Source organism: Pleurodeles waltl, chromosome 3_1 (assembly GCF_031143425.1).
Source record: "Pleurodeles waltl isolate 20211129_DDA chromosome 3_1, aPleWal1.hap1.20221129, whole genome shotgun sequence".
In the NCBI taxonomy this organism is placed as follows: Eukaryota; Metazoa; Chordata; class Amphibia; order Caudata; family Salamandridae; genus Pleurodeles; species Pleurodeles waltl.
The window spans coordinates 420,046,490-420,064,616 of record NC_090440.1 but is presented as its reverse complement, the minus strand read 5'-3'; the positions used below and the strand labels follow the sequence as shown (position 1 = coordinate 420,064,616).

Here is an 18,127-nt window from a genome sequence, read left to right as displayed (position 1 = left end):
CTGTGTGACATCTGCTTTGTTTCCTCATGGACTAGAGCTGTGTGACATAGGTATGTTGACATTACCATTGAAAGAGCATTTTGTCACTGTAATCGCTAATACACTAATTCGAAATCACTGACAGACTCCAGATTGTTTTGTGCTTTAATGGTGTTTATTTAAGTGCTCAATATTGGAGGGGGTTGTTAAATGGTGAGGGGTGATGGTGGAGGAATGTCCATGGCAGAGTCCAAGCTATTAGTCTCACAGGTGCATTTTCCAAAGAAGCATAGGAAGTGGAGCTGGGGCAGTTTAAGTATGGACAGGGTGTCAAAGTGGGACAGAAGGATGACAATCAGGGTGGACTCATTTCTTGGCGGAGGTCTTGTCATCGTTCTTTGTCCTGGATCTCAGGGACGGTTTGCGGGGTGGTTCTCCATCTGCAGGGGGTGGGGTGCTGGTGTGGTGGTCCTTTGGTGGTGCCACCTGTCCACTGGCGCCGGCAGAGGTGGTGGGCAGTTCATCGTCCAGGCTAATGTCAGGGGCCCTTGTTGTGTACCAGTGTCCCCCCTGGTGTTGAGGACTTCCTTCAGCACCCCTACAATGGTGCCCAGGGTGGAATTGATGTATCTGAGTTCCTCCCTGAACCCCAAATTCTGTTCCACCTGCAGCCGCTTGGTCTCCTGAAACTTGGCCAGTACTGTTGCCATTGTCTCCTGGGAATGGTGGTAGGCTCCCATGATGTTGGAGAGGGCCTCGTGGAGAGTGGGTTACCTGGGCCTGTCCTCCCCCTCTCGCACAGCAGCCCTCCCAGTTCCCCTATTTCCCTGGGCCTCTGTCTCCTGAACGGTGTGCCCACTGCCACTGCCCCCAGGTCCCTGTTGTTGTTGGGGTGGTGGGTTAGCCTGGGTTCCCTGTAGTGGTGGACACACTGCTGATTGACGTGTCCTGGGGACAGAGGTATGGGCCTGCTGGGTGGGTGTTGGGCTGGTGTTTCCAGAGGGGGGAAGCTCTGTGGTGGCCTGTGACTGTGTGATGGGAACCGACTGTCCTGAGGTCCCAGACGGGCCGGGCTGGTCATCTAGATCCAGTTGGACAGAGCTGCTGTCATCACTGTGGGCCTTTTCTGTTGGTGGTGTGGACATGTCTGGACCCTCCTTTCTGGTGACGTTGGGTAGGGATCCTGCAGGGGTGTAAAAGCATGATTATTGCATCTGTGTGTGCCATGGTGTGCAATGGGTGGGTGACTGTGTACCCCAGTGCTTGCATTCCTGTGTAGGACCTTGTGTGATAATGGTTTAGGGGGGTGTATGGGTATGTGCAGTGGCCATGCATTGGTGGTGGGTGTCCATGCTTTGGTGTTGCATGCAGGGCTTGGTGTTTGGATGGGTGGTTTGTGATATTGGGACATTTGTGGGGAGTTGGAGTGATGGGGGTGAGGGCGAGGGTGGGGGTACGTGATAGCATGCAGGTAGGCTGGGGGATGTAATAGTTAAGATTTGACTTACCAGAGTCCATTCCTCCAGCTACTCCTGCGAGGCCCTCAGGATGCAGAATAGCCAAGACTTGCTCCTCCCATGTTGTTAGTTGTGGGGGAGGAGGTGGGGGTCCTCCGCCAGTCCTCTGAACCGCAAGGTGGTGTCTTGAGACAACGGAACGCACCTTCCCCTGTAGGTCATTCCACCTCTTCCTGATGTCATCTCTATTTCTTGGGTGTTGTCCCACTGCATTGACCCTGTCCACTATTCTTCACCATAGCTCCATCTTCCTAGCTATGGAGGTGTGCTGTACCTGTGATTCGAATAGCTGTGGCTCTACACGGATGATTTCCTCCACCATGACCCTGAGCTCCTCCTCAGAGAACCTGGGGTGTCTTTGCCGTGCCATGGGGTGGTGTGGGTGAAGTGTGGGGTGGTGTGTGTTGTGATGTGTAAGGTGATATTTAGTGGTGTGTTGTGCGAGGTGCGTGGATGTTGTGTGAGTGATGGTGTTGTGTGCCTGTGGATGCTTGTTTGTAGATGGTGTTGTCTCTCTTTGGCCTTCAGTCGCAATTGTGGTCGTAAGGGTTTCTGGGTGATGTGGGGGTGTGTTTTATATTGTATTGGGTGTGTGGGAGTGGTGTGTGTATGTGTATCAGGTGTGTGTATTTCGAATTGTCCAATGTGGTTGTGTTTTGTAAATGTGTGTGTATTTTGAGCGCGGCGGTGTGTAACGCCAATGGAATACCGCGGTTGAAAGACCACCGCATGGATTAGTGGGTCGTGATAGTGTGGGCGTATTCCTGTTGGCGTGACGGTGGTGGTTTTGTTTTCAACAGTTTATCACTGACCTTTGGTGTGGCGGACTTGTGTGTGTGTCTCAATTTTGGCAGATTCTGAGCAGTGGGTCATAATGACCGTGTTGGTATTCCGCTGCCGCGCCGCGGTATGTTGGCGGTCTTCTGCACGGCGGTAAGCGGCTTTTACCACCAACGTTGTAATGACCCCCACAGTTATTACAGCTGTGGCACTTAGCAATCTCCTACATACATAATTATTTTCATGACAGAAAGAGGAACCAGTCCGTAGAAAGAGTAGACAAGGGAAGAATCATCCTATTTAGACCAGTCCCATGTCAACATCAGATGCTCACAGTTTACTGCACATAAGCATTATAAATGTTCAGGCGGTGATGTATTATTAACCTTCATGCATGTTCTTCCCCAAAATAATCATACATCAATCAAAACGTATCCGGTTTAGGGTTCTGTTAGGTATGCATGAGTGCCACAGTGTGTACACTGTCAAGGTTTACTTTACCTAGCAATATAGCCATACATTACCTCTAAATTCCACTTCGTGCTCTTTATGCATTTTAATCAACAATCAGTTTCTTGTGCACTTTAAGTTGGTTGTCACCAAAAACACACCAAAAGATAATGTCTTTGTAAAAAACTCTCTATTGCCTAGTTAGACTGATACAGGTGATGAAGAAAGTGTTGAAAACAATATAGCAGCATTTCAGTTTTATATTCTACTAGTTTATACGTGTCTAAGACATTGCTCATTACATTGCCATTTAATGCAATATACACATAATGCATACATCTGAATGTACACAAACTGTGATGTGACTCAATGATCAAGCTGTGAATTTTCCTTCACTATTGTACATATCCTGGACCCAGCCGCATTGGTCTATTAATTGACCAAATCCCTTTTCATTTTATTTTTTATGCACAGAGCATGAACATGTATATGGCTTGGGCAAAATAGTGGCACTTGGACCAATCCTATCATGCACCAATACCCTGTTGATTTATGTTGCTTTAGAATCTCATGGGATTTTTCAAATTTTTTCTCACTGAATTTGTATCCAGTTGTCAAGTGGGCATGCTTTGAACACTGGATTGCAATTGTGTTCCGTTGACTAAAATGTCAAAGAAAGCACAATGTAGTATGCTGTCATAGTTAAGGAACTGCAGAAGCATGCATTGAATAGCTCTTTAGAGGTTGATGCTAACTACTGGACATTAGTTATGCCCAAGTGCTTCTGCCTTCAAATCTCTTAAAAACAAGTAGTAGACTTACTCTAGAAATATCCTCTCCCAGTTGGCCCTGATGAAGTCCCATGCTAGACTCTGCCCTGCAGCATTGTTAGCGACAGACGAGATGGTGGAGATGCCATCCTGCTTCCGGATTATTGTGCGATCCCAGGTATATTCAAGATATCTAAGAAGGGAAAATACATTAATCGATCACAACTAAACTGTGCAAGCAAGCCATTATAGTTAGACTTAGTGCATCTGCTGAAATTAAACCATCACAAAATGATCCCTGAACATTAGCTATGATATGCGTGTTTCCACATTAGTACATGCATTTGGAATGGCATGCTCCCTCAATTGTCACAATGGGTATATCAATATTCTAGCAAGCTTCAAATGTGACTCTTCCTTCTATGCTGATCATTCCTTACTTAGGACTGATGAGTTTTGATCAGATTAAAGGATTTTTTTATAAGTTCTATAAATAAGTCACTGCTGACTAAACACATTAAGTGGGGGTCTCTGACACAATTAGTCTTGTGGGACTTCTGCAGTGTTCTGATCTAGACTTACTTAGTGATTCAAATTTGAGGTAACACTTGACCCTTATTTGGGGTTGAAAACAGGAGGCAAATGCAGAGGGCTTCTGTAAGCAAAAGATTATCTGTTTATTGAGAACTGGTATCAATTGCATGTTCCCCAGTGAGTCCCACATATTCTGGTTGATTTGGATGCCTGGGGCTGGAAGAATATCCTCTCTTGCACCTTTGCAGACATGTAGGAGAAATTTGAGCAGCCAGGTCCAGTTGGAAGGTGTCTCGTTTTAGATCTTTTGTTTCTGCTTTGTCTAGATTCTGTGCAGGGCTGGTGGGTGTGCACTGGCCTCTACAGCTCTTTACTTGGCCTGTAAGTGTGCTGGATTGTGTCATAACTGACCTTGGGAAAGGTCTCTGACTCTTAGTCAAAAGTCCATAGCTTTCCTAAAAAACCTGAAAGATAAGGTTAACATTTCGCTCTTGCCAGGGCAATGCACCTTCTTGAAGATCTTTTCTATCACAAGGTATTTTAAGGATCTCATAAATAAGCAAAAGGTCTATAGCTGTCCTATCAAAAAAGCAAATTTCTGTTACCATGCTCTTCTTTCCTGAGAACTGCCTCTACAGAGGTGCAGTATGGCAGGCCTACTGAACGGGCCATTTCTGGTGGATATATGATTTCAAATATACCAGCCTTACTGTGGGGTGGCTTGCAGAGACTGCAATTTTTGTCATTTAGAGCTTGGGTTTTTGCAGTTTTCCCCTATTTTTGTACAGGAATTTATGGTCCCAGCACTACTACTCATATTTTCCTCAAGGTAGTGTGATTGGCCTCCTCTGCTGCCCTTTCATAGGTAGCAGCGGTCTCCAGGGACTGATGCCTTCAGGCTTGGGCTTCATTTGAAGATTGGAGACATGTTTCTCCTGCCACACAGCTGATCTGTATATCGGGCGTGTGCTTGCTCTTTTCTGTTGTACTGACAGATGTTTCTACCAAGGATCTCTGCAGAGGAATTGGTTGGGCTGGCAGGTGGCTGAAGGAGTAGCCTTTCGGGTCTACTGGGAATGGCTTTGTCACCTTTTTTATGTCTGTGACTTTGTGTGCCCATTCAGTCTGGGTGAGCTATGACCAGTAGGAAATTTCCGAAGGCCAGAGTTCACAGTATTAGAGTCCAACCTATTGTACTACCCCATAGCTGTTCTTGGGCTGCCCTCTTATTGGTTGGTTTGTGTTACTGAGGTTCAGATGTGTTTCTTCGGGCTAGGAAACCTTGAAATGTCAGATGTCCATCATTGTTCCCAATTGCTATCCTCTTTCTTGGGGAGGGATGTTGTTGGGGGTCGTGCATATATTTCTTGCTCCCAGTGGTTGCAACATAAAAGGAGGGTTCAGGCACTTTGTTTTTTTGTGTGCTGGGTGTATTTTTGTTGGTGTACTCCTTTCCCCTGCATTCTGCATTTCTCATAGATGAGGTTGCCTTGTCTAGGCTGCCCAGGACATTCTACTTTGACCCAGTAGGACTTGATTGTGAGCCACCCTGGTCTTTAAACTAGGTGCGCATGTTGCCTCTACTACGTGGGGCAGACTGTGGTCTCCCAATATGTCACAATTTCAAGAACAGAATTAATGTAATAGTAAAATAATATGAAACAAATTATTGTGAAAGTCAAAAGGTGTAGGTAATTATAGATTCTCTATTCTTAACTTCACATCCATGTACAACCATGTACATTGAAGATCGTGTACACTGATAGAGTGATAGCTATCTTTAGGTACATATATACTGAGTTAATAATATTAGACTGTCTCCTTTGACAGCCTCGGATTGGATGGGTGTTAGTTCAAGCGGATACAGAGGCTGCTGCTTTTCTTGTAGACTACACATAAACACATTGATGTCCTTGCTCATTCTTAGTCGGAAACAAACCTCAAAAACTTGTTTGGGTTTTAAGGGACAATACATGTGTGCCCTGGCATTGGTTGGGGCAGCGTTCCTAGTTTTCCATGATTGGTTTGGTAGCTATTGACTGGACTGTTTACTCTTTCCCCTTCTGTGTTCCTGGTGGCAGGGGTGCATCCGTAGCTGTTTGTGCTGGTGTTATATCAGTTACTGCTCAGTGTTGCCTTAAATGCTAATGCCTGTACCACTGTTTGTTAATGTACAGTTCGTTTTGGCTGTTGCATTGCCTCAATGGGCTGTGCATCTTTTTTGCCCTTGGGTGTCCGGGATCGTTACAATTTCATGATGTTTCAATGTATCCTCATAGAGGATTAAATGGGTTGTGGAAAGGGATGAACATGTAATAGTTGGATTAATTATGTGTAATCTTCATTATTCATTCTGATTCTCTCTTCTTTGCCCCAGTACTTACATTCCCTCCCTCTCAGGAGCAGTTTACTTGCGCAGTATTGTTTAAGATGCTGATCAGGCACATTTAACCTGAATGGTATCATGTGGGAAAATGTCGCTTGTATATGGAGTGTAGCCAAAACTTCATTTTTTAAAAGAATTGTAGTAGCTTCAAAAGAGATACCTGGCCTCAGAAGACAGACTGTCCCCCTCAAAGTGTATGCATCAGGACAAGAAGGTGTTAATCGAAGTAATGAAGATAATCCAACAATTTCTTGTGAAACCAGAAAATATCAGTGACTAAGGTCAGGATTCAACAATATGTTCTTGATATGAAAGGCTCATTGAACATTCCTAATTTGTACTGAGCCCCCATCTCATACTAGGATTTGCTTATAACATGGGATTTAGTACTTGAAGCATTGAGTGCACTACTGTAACAACTTAGCTTCCCAGCAGATGCACATTATTAGGTCTAGCATTAGCTACGTCTTTTTGTTTTTCTGATTAATTTTAAATAATACATGACTTTATATGCATGAAGTGCTTTCAGTCAGCCATCTTCATCCATTGGTCTGTTTTATTGTCACTCACATTTTGCTTCCTTCCAGCACAGCATAAACAATGGGGCAACAGGTCAGCACAATTCACTCATTGGTTCCACTCACTTTGAGAGACAGGATTTTGCCTGCGCTCAATGTGCATGTGTGCTGAAAAAGAAGCCCATTTAAGTACCAAGGACTGGTAGCTTTATATGTCCTCTTTTGTAAAAAACTAAAGCATATGTATTTTTATTTTGCGAGGGCCCAACAGCTCCTCAGACACTGCTACGAGTCCCTCACTGCCCCTTGCAGTGCTCCATATTGCATGTGGTTACTGCTAGAGGCCAAAAGTTCGCAAATATAATGCGTGCAGAAGCCTACAACTGTCTTTGAATGTTTTTTGCAAAACATTATTAAAAAATCCATTCCAAGATGGCTGCCCATTCCTGCGAATGCATGTGTATGCTTGCAGACTCATTGGCAGCCATGTTTGAATGTTTTTCCATAGAGGATATCAGAACCATTCCAAAATGACTGCCCATCTTAAAGTGATACAATTAGGAAAGGAAACAAGCATTGGCAAATTTAATACATCTATAACCAACATAAGATCTGTTGGATATGCCAATTATATTTTTTCATGGGTGTTAGCTCCTCTCTCTACAGGGCCAAAATACTGTTAATATCTGAATGTAAATTATTTCATAATACATTTAACATGTTCAAACATTTTGCAGAAGACGTCCTTGTACCTTATTACTTTTTAACTCCATTACATGATTGCACTCAATTCAGTTCCATTTTGGAAATCGGTTTGCCATGGCTGTTGGTATCATTCACCTGTTTAAGATCCAGGGTTCTCTGGAGCAGGCCAGTGCTGCCCTAAGTTTGTCAGCTTCCGCAGCAATAGTGGCTCTTTTCAACATTTTCAAGGCAAAGTCCCACTCTTCCTCTCCACCAATTGCTATAGCATGGCAGTAGATTGCAGACCTCAGGTTTGGTGTGATGCTGTGAAAGAAACATATTATCTGTAAATGTGCAAGGCAGACGTAGACTCACATTTGAAGCTTAGCGTGACAGTCTTTGGTATAGATGCATGTTAAACAAATTACTCCCCACCCCTCCCTTCCACATATTACCTACCAATAAACTAAAGTAATGGGTTGGTTGCTTGCTCTTTTATTAATCACTGGTTTCCATTTTCTAACCACATGTTTCACAGCTGCCACGCAACACATATTTGCATTCCTAAAGGTACAAGAAAGACCATGACCGTTTCTCATGTAAGACTGTATTTTATGGTGTCAATACCATCCCAACAATATAAGTACTTTTGAAGTTATTTTTGGTCTTTTGATACATCAAATGGGCAACTGAGAAACTACATTCCCATGTTATCAAGTGAGTTTTAACATAGGTGTCTAAAGTTGGCCCTAGCCGGGCCATGCCATAATTCCAAGGTAACAACTGACTACATAATTATTTCAGTTTAGAATATTTTTATATACATTTATTTCACGTGGATAGCCTAAAACATTGTAGTGACCTCAGGCCTTGTGGTCCCAAGTTGGACACCCCTGGCTCCAACTCCTCACAATTGTACCAAAACGTCTGCATGGTAGAATACAATTCGTATCTTTTACTGTTAAAAAAATGAATGAAGATGGGATAAAGGGATGCATGAAGGCTCTTTGTGAGAGGTTGTCTTGGTATACCAGCCCATGTTTGTTAAGAGTTGCCACCAATTATGCTCGCCGGTGCCTGGAATTTGTTGCAGATGTTACACTTTAGACACTGAGCTATATTATTGATACATGTATAACATTCAGCTTGGGCCCACATAAGGATGCAAACATTATATTAACATAAACATACCTTTGACAAATTATTTAACATTCAATAATTATACAGCTTAAGCTTAGCTTCAAGAGCTAAGGAACACTTTAAAATATAAATTCGAAATGAACAAGACGGCTAAACTGTTTACAGTCGGATGCGTCTAAAGTACAAATCAAAGAATCCTGTAAAAAATGAACATATTACGATGTTCCAACCCAAGAGAATAATTGAACTGGCGCCACTAAGGATTCCTAAGGTAAAGCATCCTAAAGATTTTTCTACGTCCATAAGTGAGAACATGCTTCATTATTTGTAGTTATAATCCTTGAAGGAGCATATTTTCTCGAGCTCCATTAATACGTCCGACCATACCTATAAAGTAGATTCAACAAATCACGAATCGCCTACATGACATCAGAGGTTAATGTTCTTCAGGTGAGGTGTTGATGAAGTTTATTTCACTCACCTGTTGTTGTTAGGATTATTCATCCATCTACTGTAGAGGTCTGCCGCCAGCGCCTGGCACTCCGGAATTCCATAAGAACAAGCCGTGCTGATTGCATTGATTTCATTATACCTAATTGGACGAAGATATGTAGTTAGACTCTTGTTTATTTTGTAGAAGATTGCCAAAGTCAAACCCACTCTGATACATTAAGTAGATAAAGCATTAATATACTATATTCATCTTGTCATAGATTTAGGCAGAACTCACTAGAAGAATGTCATTGATAAACATTACAGATAAAGCACTAGAATGCCAGTAGATCTCGCCTTTGAAAGCCGTTAGCTGAGGTTTTGGCTTTGCAAATGCTTGTTCCTGATGCCGAACAGTATTTCTAAAAAGAAAAAATGACAAAACGGCCGGCTCCAGCTTGATGATGTTTATGTGCACGCGAGCCACCACACAGACAAACATCTGTCAATGCGCTGTGGGGGATTGTTTTTCTGATTCTGAACAACATTGGTAAAAATAAAAAAATATGTGATCATCTATACACATTCATGATTAACCAGGCACGTGCACGTGTGCATCATGATTATACAACGTTGATTTTTTTCTTTAACATTAGTAGATTACAATGGGCATCTTGAAGCAGTAAATACACGTGCGAAAGAGTGTAACGGTACAAAGAGTGGCACATTAGCAAAATACAAATCTAAGTAACAAAATGAGATAGTAAGGGGTAATGGATAAAAGGGGATGTAAAACTGGGGAGCAACAGTGAGCAGAGAGGGGCAAGGGAGAGACAGAGTAGCTTGGGGTAGGAAAAGAAAACTGAGCAGAGACTGTAAGGGGCGGGGGAAGCAATGGACGTGAAGCAACATGGATGGGGAGAAGTAGCACACAGGGGACAACAAGAAAACACATGCTCTCTAATAGAGTGCTTGGAGAAGAAGAAAAAAGGGACTTCCTGATGTGAGCAGTTGAAGACTAAAAGTCACCCAATCAAAAGAATGGTAAAGAAGCTGTGCTTCAGGAGATAGACAAACAGAAGAAGAGGAAGAAAATTGACTTAGTTAAAACATGCAAATGAGGTTGACAAGAGAACTAATCAATGATAAGTAAAGGGTTTGCCCATTCCACTCTGAATTAATATTGTTCTCAATACGTCTTTTGATAATGGATGGTTTAAGCCGTCTGTAGGTGAGAACTAAAAGCAGCTCAATATATGAGGAGAGAATCACATGAAGACATGCTGAAGCCTATTAAAGCAACATATTCACAATTCTTTTTATTGGTGAGATCCTGATATTGATAAAGGTTAGTATGTTTGGGTTACTCTCTATCCAGGCAAAGTACCTTTATTTTAAATATAATCTTTACAGTTAACTCTGGCGAATAATAATGAATGCACCAGCAGAAGCTACAATTGTTCTTTAAGTTGAAAGTAACCTGGAAAAGCATTTAGTAGCACCTTAATCCAACCCATCTCTAATGGAAGTCAGAAATGGTTTCAGCTGTCACAAATGACCACTAAAGTATCGCTTTTTAGCTTCAGATGATTTGCAAAGCTTGCAAAGTTTAATCATTTTTGATTTTGGAAGAGTAGGCAAATTTGTGCATCTCTATAAACCACCCCCTGTTACAGAATCTTATCTTCTCTCTCTTAAACAACCCCACTCTCCATAATGCTTTTATGTCATTGTAGAGTGCCATTATAGGAAGCTATTCAATGAAAGGTCATAACCTTGAGCTTTGACCGAGCTTCTAAACTGTCTAGACCAGCGGTTTCTAATCTGTAGTCCAGTGATCCATAGAGATTCAAGAAACCGTCTGTAAGAAATTGGGTTACTGTTTGTTGAGGTGTGAAACCCTACTCACGCAGCAATCACAATCTTTGTCAAAGTGAAGTCGCAAGCAAACTCTAAATGAACCTGTGCTCATCCCTCTGGTACCATGGGACAGAGCAGTTAGTTTAACTTGGAGGCAAAATGTAAGGAATTGATGCAGCACTTCAATCAGTAATAAATTGAAAACACAAGAAAAATCTCACACCAGTTTATAAAAATAGAGTAGATTTTAATAAATAATTCAAATTAAAATGACAAAAATTGAATTATGATAACCAGAGATCTGCAATTTTAAAGATTTCAAGGAATTCAGAACTAAAAAGCACAAAGTGCCTACTGTGGATATCTAGTTGTGCTAGATCAGGACAACGTCACAAGCTCAGGCCAACCGTGATGAAGTGCGGGCCAACCACAGGGACTCAGGCCCGCTGAACAAGAGTACCTTAAATCCTGGTTGTGAGTCCCATTCCGAGGATGTGTTGCACAACCAAGGAGGTGCATCGCGCAGTGTCAGTTCCAAAGAGCTGCATGGCTATGATGCAAGGTCCTGCATCATTCTTGAGGAGGCTGTTGGTGAGGGAGCTTGCAATTTAAAGTCCTGCATCAAGAATGCGTCACGCACCGGCTGGCTCAGGATAAGCTGTGGGGCTTGGGATGTGGAGTCCTACATTGTCATCAAGTATGCCATCAACGAGGGGCGTGCAATGCGAAGGGATGTGTCATGCTGTGGTGATTGCAATGAAGCTGCAAATGTGATTGTTAGAACTGGGGTCTCTAGCTGGCAGAGGTATACACCCATGTTCACATAGGGACCACAATCCTAGTCAGGGGAAGTCACACACAATCCAAATTATCCTGTGCCCACCCTCTGGTAGCTTGGCACTGAGAAGTCAGTCTTAACTTAGGAGGCAATGTATTTGTGCAATAAATCAGACAGTAACACAGTGAAAACACCACAAAAAACACAGTTTAAAATAGATGATATTTCTCTGGTTAAATTAAGGTCAAAATGATAAAGTTCCAATAAGCTCAAGTTGATATATCACTTTTGCAGGTTTAAAAAGAGCCTTACATCTCAGAAATCAACAGTTGTCTCTTGATTAGAAAAAGTACCTGGTTTGCGTCAAAAACAACATGCACGGAGCTGCATGGAAAAATGGGGTGTGCAACGTATTTTCAACGTGCACAGATGATGCGTACTTTCTTTCCACGATGCAAGGGGCTGTGTGTCATTTTTATGCATGCAGTCTTGGTTCCTCACTGCGATGCGGGGATCATTTTGGTGCCTAGGGACAAAGCAGAAAATCCTGGGCATCTGGGAAGAAGTCACAGGCATTGCGTCGATCCGGTTATGGTTATGCATTGAATTTTCTGTTGCAAGTCGGACGCGGCATTGATTTTCCACTCAGGGAATCGGCTGTGTCATTCCAGTTCAGCTGTGCGTTGATCCGGTAGGGCTGTGTGTCGAATTTTCTGTCGCAAGACAGGCGCTGCATCAAATCTTCACTCGAGAAGTTGGGCTGCGTCATTACGGTTCAGATGTGTGGCGATTTTCTCTTCGCAAGGTGGCTTTTGGTCATTTACGGCAGGCTGTGCATCGATTTTCGGTGCACAAGGAGTTTTCTGAAGAGATGAAGTCTCTTTGGCCCTGAGACTTCAGAAAACAAGATGAAAGCCCAGCAAAGTCAGACGGCAGCAGGGCAGCAGGGCAACAGCAGGACTACAGTCCTTCTCAGCAAAGCAGTCCAGATGAGTTCTTTGGGCAACCAGGCAGTTCCTATTGAAACGTTGCAGCTTCAGGTCCAGAAGTGTACGAGTTGGTGAGGTCAGGGACCCATTTTATATACCCCAAAATGCCTTTGAAGTGGGGGAGACTTCAAAGAGTGGTTTTGAAGTGCACAAATTCCTCTTACAGTACAGGTCTATTTGACAGGGTCCCAGTATGGGGTTTGGCAGTCCATTGCATGAGGACAGGCCACTGGACTTTGTAATGTGTCAGGCCCTCCATCCTTCCAGCCCAGGAAGACCCATTCAGTACGCAGATGAGTGCAGGTGTGACTGAGTGTCCTGTGTTTGTGGTTGTCTGGGTGAAATGCACAAGAGAGCTGTCAACCAGCCCAGACGTTGATTGGAGACAGGCTGTAAGGCACAGAAGGATTTTAAGTGCAGATAAATGCTCACTTTCTAAAAAGTGGCATTTCTAAAATAGTAATATAAAATCCAATCTCACCAATATATACCAGATTTTCTATTACCATTCTGGCCATACTAAATATGACCTGATTACCCCTTTCCAATCAGAATCTACCACTCAAACAGTATATGAGGGTAGCCCTAATGCTCTCCTATGAAAGGAGCAGGCCTCACAGTAGTGGAAAACTAATTTAGGGGGTTTCCACTACCAGGACAGATAGAACACACATGTACATGTCCTGCCTTTTACTCACACAGCACCATGCCCTAGGGGTTACCTAGGACACACCTTAGGGGTGATTTTTATGTAGGAAAAGGGGAGTTTTAGGCTTGGCAAGTACTTTTAAATGCCAAGTCGAAGTGGCAGTGAAACTGCACACACAGGCCTTGTAAAGGAGGCCTGAGACATTGTTAAGGGGCTACTTATGTGGGTGGCACAATCAGTGCTGCAGGCCCTCTAGTAGCATTCAATTTACAGGTCCTATGCACATGTAGTGCACTTTGCTAGGGACTTACAAGTAAATCAAATATGCCAATTGGGAATTAACTTATCTTACAATGGAGAGAACATATATACTTTAGCACTGGTTAGCAGTGGTAAATGGCACAGAGTCCTAAAACCAGAGACAACAGTGTCAGAAAGGCGGGTGGAGGCAGGCAAAAAGTCAGAGGATGACCATCCTGAGCCTGTCAGGTCTAACAGTGATGCTTAGTTCTTGCATCAGGAACGTCCATGCAGTAAGGTGATGTGTCAGTTCTGCTCAGTATTGCGGCATGCTGGGTCCACAGATGGACTGGCAGAGCACCTTCAGGCACACTTCCAATGGTCCAGGACTGGGGTGTCACCACTTGGCAGGGTAGGACTCACAGATGGCAGAGTCTAGGTGCTGGGTTCAATGTGGTTGAAAGCCTATTATATCCCTGAGGCTTCTGATTAGGTCACCAGCCATCTAGCCCCCAGAGATACTCTAGGGTCCTGGGCTTAGAGATGCAGGCCCATTCCTTTTCATGCATGCAAGAGGGCAGCAGGTCAGCAGAGCAGGGCTGCAGTCCTTCAGAGCAGAACAGCAGTACTTCCTCCTGGCCAAGACAACAAGGCCAGAAACATACTGAAGAGCTGGGGTTTGAGACTCAATATTAATATATTGTGCTCTCTTTGAAATAGAGAAGGTACTTAGAGGTTTTCACCCCCCCTAAAGTGTTGGGCATTCCCCTTCCTCCCCATCCTGGCCCCAGCTTGACTGGGGTCACAAAAGACCAGTGGCAATCCCTTTGTGAGAGTGCTCAGGCAGAACCTTTGTAATGTGCAAGCGTGGTAGGTGATAGCTTCTCCCGCTCATTAATTCAGAGAGGCCAATCCTGCCAACTCCTATCTTCCATTTGTCTCACTGTTTGGGGAGAATACACAAAGAACAAGTGACAGCTACACCTTGTGATGTGACCCAGGATCATGCTACAGGCACCAATTAGGACAAAAAATGGCAACTTTCTCAAAAGTGGCATTTCTGGAATTGCGACCAAAAATCTGACCCTACCATTAAAGATGGCTTATAATTACAATTCTCTAGTCCCAAAATTTGACCTGTCCACTTTCTTCAAGTTGGACGTTATCACTCATCAGATGTAGGCCTTGCAATAATGAAAAATACATTTCTGGACTGTTAGGACATGTAAAATGTAAAAGTAGGTGTCCTACCTTTTAATCACATTGCAACCTGCCCTGTGGGCTATTTAGAGCTCATACTAGGTGTGACATATGTATTGAAAAGGAAGGTTTAGGCCTTGCAAAAGGTTTATTTTGCCTGGTCGAAATGGCAGTTTAAAACTGCACATACAGGCTGCAATGGCAGGCCTGAGACATGTTTGAAGACTTCTTAAGTGGGTGGCGCAATGAGTGCCGCAGACCCAATAGTAACATTTAATTTACAGGCCCTGGGCACAGGTAGTACCATTTACTAGGGACTTACATGTAAATTGAATGTGCCAATTGAGTATAAGCCAATTCTAACATGTTTAAGGAGAGAGCACACACACTTTAGCACTGGCGGTGAAGTGCACAGAATCGTAAGGCCCACAAAAACGAATTTAGCACAGATTGGAGGGTATAGGCAAATCGTTTGGGGGTGTCTCTGTAGAGAGGGTCAATTCCAACACCTACTCAGGGGGTCTGTCACTGCTAAGAAAATACAATCTTAACAGAATTAAAACTAGATATAACTCCAAAAAAGAAGCAAAATTTAAAATTGAAATGTGTTCTATAAAACTGAAGGAATGTGAAATTAGAGGCTAAAATGTAAACTGATATCCTTAGATTGATTTGTCAGAGCACTGCAAGTGCATAAAACAAAATAAAGTATGGAAGTTGAGTATGGTCAGTTGGATTTAGAAAAGTTTCAACCTTCCCATCAAAATCAAAATTTAGATTTTTTCGAAATTTTTGTTTTTGAACTAAATAAAATATTTCCCAACGCGTGTATTTGATGAATGCTTGTTTCCAGAATTTTGTGTATTTGTCCTCTGATTCTAATAACAACTCAGTGGGGGTCCGTGGGATACAGTAATGATTCAGTGGGGGTCTCTGGATTACAATAACGAATAAATAGGGTCGGGAGAAGTGAAAAGGTTAAGAATCACTGGCCAAGCAGAAAAAAAACACAAATATAAACCAGTTTTCCCTAAGAATAACTGTGACTTACCGTAGACTGAATTAAGCGGCAAAATAACGCCCAAAGAAACTTCTATATTATATTCAATATAAAAATTGCAGCAAAATGAAGAAAAATGATTGGGGGTTCAGAACTTATAAAAATAACTGCCTTGGGAAAAACATACTATTGTATTGTACTTTTTTTGATACAATCCTTTGTACCCCCTATGAATTGATGTAGTGATTTTTGGAGTGGTGGTAAACTTTATCCTTAAGTTTTGCCGGGTTGAAAGGTTGTGACTTTATGGTGTATCCTACATGGGAAATACTCTAGTGCTGTGTGCAATGACCACATTTGTACTCATCTTGATTACATGTCACTGTGCCAGGGTATTTAGTGGAGCAAAAAGGGTGAAGTTCTGAGCATTGCATTGGGTGTGAGAGGTATGGTTGCATGGCTGTTGTACAAGTTATTAACTGTGATCCTAACCATATCTTTTACATTTTAGGGGAATTGATTTTAATTTGTATCAATGATTGCACTGTAACTGTGGTTTTGTTTTAAGCTTTTTTGAAGCATATGTTGAGGTGGTATATCCAAGGCTAACGATAATTTAATGGCATTTTATTTTTTATGATTTTTTTCTGATCCTACATAACATATTAGAGTTCTCTGGCTCACCATCTGCAGACAGACAACCCCCTTGAAGTGGGTTTTACCCTGCTCCATGGTCATCCAACCTCCAATGCACTTGACCTTTAGTTATGTGCATGGGGATCAGTCATAGGTCTTGGCCTCTGTCCAGGCCTTGTGCCAAGTCCTGCTTAGGTGGCCAACACCCTCTGCACATACCTCTGTGCAACAGGGTTAGCCACAGGGCCTGGCCTCCACCAGAACTAGCAACCAACCATGGGCTCGAAAAATCTACTCAATCACGCTACGTCGAGTCATATTTGATCAGGTCCAGCTATTTTTCGGACCTATTTTTGGGACTTAAGTGTCCCTTCTGGCAAGTTGACAACAAAACAGGTGTTTTGTTCTGTCAGAAAGTGGAGGAGCAATAAAAGACTCATTTAAACCTTGTTCTTATCACATTTGCTCTGTGTTCACAGAAAGAGGTCCCAAGTCAGTTTGTCTTACAATGAATTTTCCTTCTGACTGCAGAGTTCCAGGACTTTGTGACCTGCTGTTTAGAGTGTAAACAAAAGGATATATGGTGTAAGGATTTTCCTGACACACAATATTTAAATGACTAAGTCAACTGTACAGACATTTCGAAATATATTTCAGTAGTTTTGAAAGCCCATTTTTTGTATTTCTGTGTGATGCAAAAATATTTTAATAGGATGAAAACAAATCAGAACAATTCACATGTTGATGTGCAATGAATATGTTTTCTGAAACCCAATTTTCACAGATTGTTAATACACTATATAGTTTTAGCAGTAAAGATTCAAGTTAGTGGAAATGCTTTTGGACATTTCTTGGAAATTTACTGTGTGCAGATGACAATATGCTACTGCATCATGGTTTAGTATTATACTTATTAAAAGTGAACGTTTAAACAAACTGAGAAACACTCCTGCCCTGATGGCAATGCTATTAGTAATTTAAAAGCAAGTCATGTGTCCCCTAATGCTGAGAATGAGAATGAATGAGAATGAGAATGTGAGAATGAAGAAAAAGGTGACTCTAAACTGTTTGCCCAGGATCACACAAGTTGAGACCCGTTTACGGGTCAAATATATTACAGTTAGGTAGAGTAGATTATTCAGGTTACTTGACCTGCAGGTCTAGTAACATTTCAATTATTTTTCAAGGGCTGCTACCCTCTGCAGGCAGCCATCAACCACTGTACATGGCTTGCAGAGACATTGCTTGTTTTGTTTTTCTTTCAATTTTTTTAAGATGCTTGGGGCCATATGTACATACACATTTTCCCATTGACACAGAATGGGAAAACCCTTTGATACATCTGGCCCCTGATCCCTGAATTATATTTGGGGTCCTAAGCACAACATGTTTCCCTTTCTGTGATTAAACCCAGGGCAAACTTCACAGACCGAACACGGGTCTGTTGTTTCAGAACCAGGTCTGTAAACCAAACCATAGCTGAGGAATGGTCTGGGAAGCAAGTCCTGGGTGTGTAGTACCGAGCAGTGAATGTTGCACTGGATTTGTGGTCCCCGGCTGGGATTCCCAAAACTCGGAGGTCAAG

General features: G+C 42.6%; 1 protein-coding gene across 1 annotated transcript in view; it reads right to left on the bottom strand.

The window, feature by feature from the left end:
• LOC138284183 (aminopeptidase Ey-like) overlaps window positions 1-18,127 on the bottom strand; it is a 432,258-nt gene that overhangs the window by 64,507 nt on the left and 349,624 nt on the right. Inside the window, exons 16-18 of the mRNA XM_069222681.1 lie at window positions 9,240-9,350; window positions 7,775-7,942; window positions 3,549-3,689 (exon numbers count right to left, since the gene is read on the bottom strand). Of these exons, the coding sequence (XP_069078782.1) occupies window positions 3,549-3,689; window positions 7,775-7,942; window positions 9,240-9,350 (420 nt within the window). The remainder of the gene's footprint in view (window positions 1-3,548; window positions 3,690-7,774; window positions 7,943-9,239; window positions 9,351-18,127) is intronic.